General features: G+C 43.9%; 2 protein-coding genes across 2 annotated transcripts in view; one reads left to right on the top strand and one right to left on the bottom strand.

Annotated features, from left to right (window-relative positions):
* The first annotated feature begins 228 nt into the window (after positions 1-228).
* On the top strand, positions 229-3,369 carry LOC119288339 (50S ribosomal protein L9-like). Its single transcript, XM_037567960.1, has 6 exons — positions 229-405; positions 741-875; positions 1,257-1,319; positions 2,458-2,520; positions 2,638-2,709; positions 2,788-3,369. Exons 1-6 carry the CDS (start codon positions 283-285, stop codon positions 2,950-2,952), a joined length of 621 nt encoding a protein of 206 aa, XP_037423857.1. The 5' UTR covers positions 229-282; the 3' UTR covers positions 2,953-3,369.
* Positions 3,370-4,465: 1,096 nt separating this feature from the next.
* Positions 4,466-6,075, bottom strand: part of LOC119288337 (scarecrow-like protein 22) — a 3,971-nt gene continuing 2,361 nt past the window's right edge. The window contains exon 2 of the mRNA XM_037567959.1: positions 4,466-5,197. The gene's annotated coding sequence lies outside the window, so the exon portion shown is untranslated. The remainder of the gene's footprint in view (positions 5,198-6,075) is intronic.

Below are 6,075 nucleotides of genomic sequence, written 5' to 3'. Positions count from 1 at the left end.
GACACAAGAGGGTGGCAGCGACGGGGATGGGCGAGCGCATGAACACAGCAGATGCAGCGGGGACGACACCGATATGCTGGACGGGGAGGGAATGACGACGGCCGTGAGTTTATAAGGTCCAATTTGAAAATAAAATCAAAGAGAAAAAAAATGGAGATTCTTTAGCGGGCCTGGCCTGGCACCGGCCCGGCCCGGCGGGAAGCCACCAATACTCCCACTCGCGCACCCGTTCGTGGCAGCCGCCGGCCCCCGTCGCCTCCCTCCCCTGAACCCTACTCCACCATGGCCGCCGCCCGCGCCGCCCTCCTCCGCCGCCCCGGCCTCGGCGCCGCCGCCGCCACCAACCCCGTCCTCTTCTCCGGCCACGGCCTCCGCTACCGCAAGCTCGAGGTCATCCTCACCACGGTAAGCCACCCTCCCCCCCTCCTCTCCCCAAATCTCAGCCCGCGACGCTCCGCCGGTCCTCCTCCACTTCCGTAGGATGCATCCCACGATCCCGCTGGCCGCTTGCGTTTCCGGTCAGTTCGAGCGGGATGCTTTCGATCCGGTGAGGCCGGCGCCGCCGTAGCGGCAGTTTGACCGATAAATCTTCAGCATTTCTGAAACTTTTCAAGCTAGCAGCAGTATTCCTGACCGGCCGATAAATCTTCGGTTTTGGCCGTTCATTTCAACAATGTCCCTGGAGATTTTAAATTTGCGGGGAAGTGTGAATTATTAACCTTTGAGATCATCCACCGCAGACGATCGACAAGCTGGGGAAGGCGGGGGAGACGGTGAAGGTGGCGCCGGGGCACTTCCGCAACTACCTCATGCCCAAGATGCTTGCCGTCCCCAACATCGACAAGTTCGCCATACTCATGCGCGAGCAGACCAAGGTTCGCTCCTTCCTTCTTCTTCCCCCGAAAGAAATAAACATGCTGCGATGGCCGTGCAGTTTTGGAATGATCCGTCGCGGCTCACAAGCACTGCTTACTCTTGCTACTATACTCTTACTGAAAATAGTTCTGCCTCTGTGTATTGTATGAATTGTACGAGTTCTCCTATACTTGTTACATCTAGCTCTTTGGTAGAATAGCCTTATACACAACTCTATGCTACTAGTGTTCAGTGAGCTAATTGTGTTGAAGTTATTGTGGTTCATTCTAGTTCATCGCTACTGAAGTACACTTCTTGTAGAGTTCAGTTACTGTAAGAATATTTGCATTGTAAACTATTACCGCTTTGCGGGCTTACAAGTCTCTCATTTGTTTTATCAGCTTTACAAGCGCGAGGAGGAGGTGGTTGTCAAAGAAGTCTCAAAGGAGGAGGATGATGCTCTGGTATGTCGTGCACTGATTACTTCTTCCTTTTTCATGAACTGAGGTGTCGATGAGTTCTTACTACACAACTAACTGACCCATCCTGTTCCTTCTCTGAAACCCAATTTCTGTCCAGATCTGTCTTTGGAGGATCTGTTGTTAACGCACTTCAAGCCCATTCTAAACATCTGGTGTTGAGAATATTGAATATTTTGCCTTGGAAAAGTCTTCTTCTACCTCTCGGCTTCTAGATATTATGTTTAGAATATAGTGTTTCTTAAGTTCGTTAGTCACTGTGGCCAACTACTCAACACTGTTCCAATACTGTTTTTCAGATATACAAGTATAGTAGCTGTCCTCTGAACTATAATGTGCATCTCATCCATTTCATACTGTACATAGAAAAGATCCCTTTGATGCTTACTTAAAACCACATTTTTCTTACTGAATACTCTGGGATTGAAGTTATTGTTAATTTTAGCTCCTAAAATTCTTGGTTTGGTTAACTATAGATCTTGTATGTGTTTTCCCTGTCATACTTCATTTTGTTTTTAACACCAAATTTCTCTTCCTTCTCTGAAACCCCGTTTGCCATTCAACACAATTTCTGTCTAGATCTGTCTTTGGTTGATTTGTACACAAAACTGACCTCTCCTATTCATCTTCTGAAACTCCGTTTGCTATTTAACACCATATCAGTCCAGAGCTGTCTTCACTGGATTTGTTTTGGTTAACGCACTTCAAGCCCACTCTAAACATATGGTGCTGAAAATAGTGAAGATGTTGCCTTGGAAAAGTCGTCTTCTATCTGTTGGCTTCTACTCCTAGATATTATGTTTAGAATATAGTGCTTTTTAAGTTCATTTGTCACTGTAGCCAGCTAGTTAACACTGTTCCAATACTGTTTTTCAGATACACAAGTATAGTAGCTGTCCTCTGAACTGTAACGTCCAGCTCATCCATTCCATACTGTGCATAGAAAAGATCCCTTTGATGCTTACTTAAAACAACATTTTTTTGTAAATGAATCCTGACATCGAAGTTCTTGTTTTTGTATGCTTTCTCAGTTCCATTAAATACAGACCTTTATATGTGTTTTCCCAGTCATACTTCATTTTGTTTTTAAATGTTACTAATTTAAACTCAACCATTTGAACAGCAAGCGGAAGAGAAACTGAAGCAGTGTCAAGCGGCAGCAAAACGGCTCGATAATGCTCTCTTGGTTAGTATCATTCCACCAAATTTTGGAGTCCTGGTGCAGCTTACTTTTGTTCATGTTCCAGATGGACAATTTTGTCTCGTACTAGCAAGTGCTGATCAAAATATTTATGTTTCATAGGTGTTCAGGCGGTTCATCTCGGAAGGGATCGAGTTGCGCACTCCAGTAACAAAGGATGAAATTGTTTCCGAGGTTCCCTTCCAGCGCTGTCATCCGCTATTTATTTAAAAACATTAATCTGTAGGTAGTAACATCAAACTTTACCAACAGGTGGCGAGGCAGCTCAATGTCAACATTTACCCAGACAATTTGCACCTGGTGTCCCCATTGTCATCCCTCGGAGAATTCGAGGTGCCACTTCGCTTACCGAGGGATATACCACGCCCAGAAGGCAAGCTACAATGGACTCTCAAGGTCAAGATCAGGAGACCCTAAGCACTTTCGGTGGGCGATCTTGCTCTCCTTCCAAGGTGCTGAATGGTACCAAAAGACCATTGCAGCCTTCAGACGAAAAGACACGCTAAAATAGACCTTCAAACCCAACCTTTTCCCTTTATTACAATTTGCTTGGGCCATCGTCTCGAGCGGGGTGATATGATGGGCCTTTCGTTCCTACAAACAAACGCTAAGAAATAGTGAATAATTTGCTTGGGGTAGGATGCCTAGTATTGTTGTTGATGTTTGACTTTATCATATTCTTGGCTTGTTAGTGTGCCCAATCCTGGTGTGAAAGGGGAGGCAGATGGATATAAAGAAAGAAAGGTTGTGTGTGCAAGGCATCCTTGAAAAGGAGAGGCAGGGAGTGAAAGCTTCCTCAGAAATGCTCATTTGGCGTCGTCATCATCATCATACAAAAAAATGGCCGTCTCCATCGCCGTTTTAATCGGCTTATATCGGCTCTACGTGTCGTCGTGGGACGGCCTTTTGCTTTGATGTGGAAATGCTCTTTAATTCGCGCACGCATATTTTGCGCCTCCTTATCTCCCCCATTTGACTGAATGGTTACCAGTTGATCCATGGACCCCTGGCAATCATTGTCTTGGTCCTATTTTAAGATCTGAGCTGAATTACATTGACACTGACTGGACAGTGGAGACCCATTGATCTCTGTCATCTCTGCTTAATCTTGTTTCCCATTTTTTGCCAGGCATTACTGTGCGAAAATTATCGCGGTGATTACGTGTCGACAAGGGCTACCTTTGCATCCAAAGTAGCAATACAAAATGTTCAAAGAGAAGGGCACTGGTACAAAAATAAGAGTGAAAATCAGCACTTTGGCAGTCTGATGAAGTTTCATGTGGAGCTGGGGTGCCCAGATCCTCACTTTGCTTGAGCACTGCAAAATACCTTTCCTATGCAGCAAGAGAAAGCTGTAAAGCAGGTGATCTCACCTGCAAGGCATCAGGGTTGAGAAGCAACAGAGATGCCTTCTTTTGGGGAGGAAACAGCAGCCCAATTAGTAGTGGCACTTCATTCATTGTTAAGGTGCTGTTGAAGCTTCTTATATGGATGAGATGGTGTGATTTGTGGTCCTAGGAGATGTAGTTTGGGGGTCATAATCTCCAACCTCTTCACAAAATAATATCAGGTTACATCTATCTATCAGAAGAAGAAAAAAAAAGTCAAACAAAAAGGGTGGTCCATGATGTGATCTCCTCTTTTCTTCCCCCCTCCAACTCCTGTCTGATTGATCTACTCTATGGATCAGTTGAGCTTGGAAGAAGAATGATTGATCTTTTTTCCAGACATGTCACATTGCAAAAACTTAAAATAAATGGAAAACATAAGCTTGAGGTCACCATTGCAAATAACAAAACATGTGCAATGCAGCTGCATCATGTGATTAAGCTAACCTAATGCTGGTATGTGGAGCCAAATAAGGAGAGAATTAAGAAAGTTCACCTAATGCATAGCCAGAGATACACAAATGAACCTGGCTGATAGGGTGTGGAGGGGGCCAAGTGAAATATAAGAAACTGAGGTGTACATGTGATGAGGGGCAAGCCCCATGTGACACCCATATGATTCATTCAGGCCCTAAGCACAAAAATATACTACTACTACTGCTGCATCATATCATATTATAGGAAATAATTTGCCACTGGTGCATTGGAGTGGACAAGAGATGACAGGCTGCTGAGGAGCTGCTTGGCTATGATAGAGCCAAATTCAAGCTAGGTTAAAAAATATCTCTCATGCCTTCCATCCAAGGCAGAACAAGAATGACATCTCAGGCCTCAGCTGTGTAGCCATATGTGGTAGACCATTAGTGCTGGTGGTGCTACTACTATGGTGAATGGAAGCTGAGAGTGAGAGATGAGGACAGCCAGCAAGACAAATCAAAGTGTCACAAGAAAGGCTTCAGCTTGCAATGATCTTCAGGAAGGCTCCAAGAAAAACCCTCAACTTCATATAGAAACTTCTCAAAGGTGAACTTGCGCTTCATTTGCGCAGCCGAATGCAAGAGGACATCGCGTATTATCATGATACCGAAAGGTAATAGCGACGACTCCCAAATGAATTCCATACAGAGGCTGCTGGCTGGGACAGACGAAATCAGCTTCGGACTCCGCTGAAACGCGAAATCGGTCTAGGATTTGCTTGCAAAACTAAAATTGTGATATTGGCTCATAATCCACATTGGTAGCAACTGCATATCGACGCACCAACCGCAACTCTTCTGAAAGCAAAAGATATAGATGAATTGAGTGACAGCAACATCTCATATGTCATTTGAAAAAACAAGCATGTTACTAACTATGAGCTTGTACCTCTTTCCAGAATGTTCCTTAATTGGTTAACGAAACAGAGTTGCAAGATTAGGGCAATGCGCATCATCATCGAAGGCCGATGACGACGCCCCAACCGAAACTTTCCCTTGTTTAACACTAGGTATGATGAGGAGGAGGAGGAGGATGGTATAGCATACATACATGTTACCCTAAATTTCAGTATTTGATGCGCTACAGTTGCATTTTCCATTCCATCCCAACAACCCCACACTATTCAAATTGTGGCAATGTGTAGTAAATTTTTGTAATTTCCAAGCTGAGGAAAAACAGGATGATTCATGGAGGAAAGGAAAATATGTGTGCAGTATGCAAATCCTGGTGTGTGAAAGGTACTGGTACAATGGACCTGGCTTGTAAATAAAGGCACATCACATTCATATCTACAGTTCATCTTTGATGTCCTACTCCAAAGAAAATACAGAGGGGACAAAGAAAAATCTTATACAATTAGAGTTGTCACATCTATCAGCATAAAACCTTAGTTGCAGGCTGATTTATGCATACATACATAGTAATACTCTGGTTTAATTAGGGATCTGTTGAACACTTTAATCAATCAGTTGCATACATACTCTGCTACTAGTTCAAATTACAACAGGATTCGACTGAATTAGTGTTGATCTGATGATATTTGATTGGAAAATCCTTGTTGGTTTCCAATGGCAAAAGCTTAATAATTACAAAGAGGAGAGAAACAAAAAGGGCTTAAAAACTTGAATCAGTCTGAAAATATGACTGGCATAATACACAATGATCACACTGGAGG

This window comes from Triticum dicoccoides, chromosome 4A, assembly GCF_002162155.2.
Source record: "Triticum dicoccoides isolate Atlit2015 ecotype Zavitan chromosome 4A, WEW_v2.0, whole genome shotgun sequence".
Taxonomy (NCBI): domain Eukaryota; kingdom Viridiplantae; phylum Streptophyta; class Magnoliopsida; order Poales; family Poaceae; genus Triticum; species Triticum dicoccoides.
Note: the sequence above shows the minus strand (reverse complement) of the source record. Positions and strands in the feature narration are given on the sequence as shown.

Excerpts from the sequence above, each read along its gene's own strand:
- LOC119288339 (XM_037567960.1), top strand. The coding sequence starts at position 283 with ATGGCCGCCGCCCGCGCCGCCCTCCTCCGCCGCCCCGGCCTCGGCGCC. Across the intron at positions 2,521-2,637 it reads GGCTCGATAATGCTCTCTTG|GTGTTCAGGCGGTTCATCTC; the intron begins GTTAGTATCATT and ends TATGTTTCATAG. Across the intron at positions 2,710-2,787 it reads AGGATGAAATTGTTTCCGAG|GTGGCGAGGCAGCTCAATGT; the intron begins GTTCCCTTCCAG and ends CTTTACCAACAG.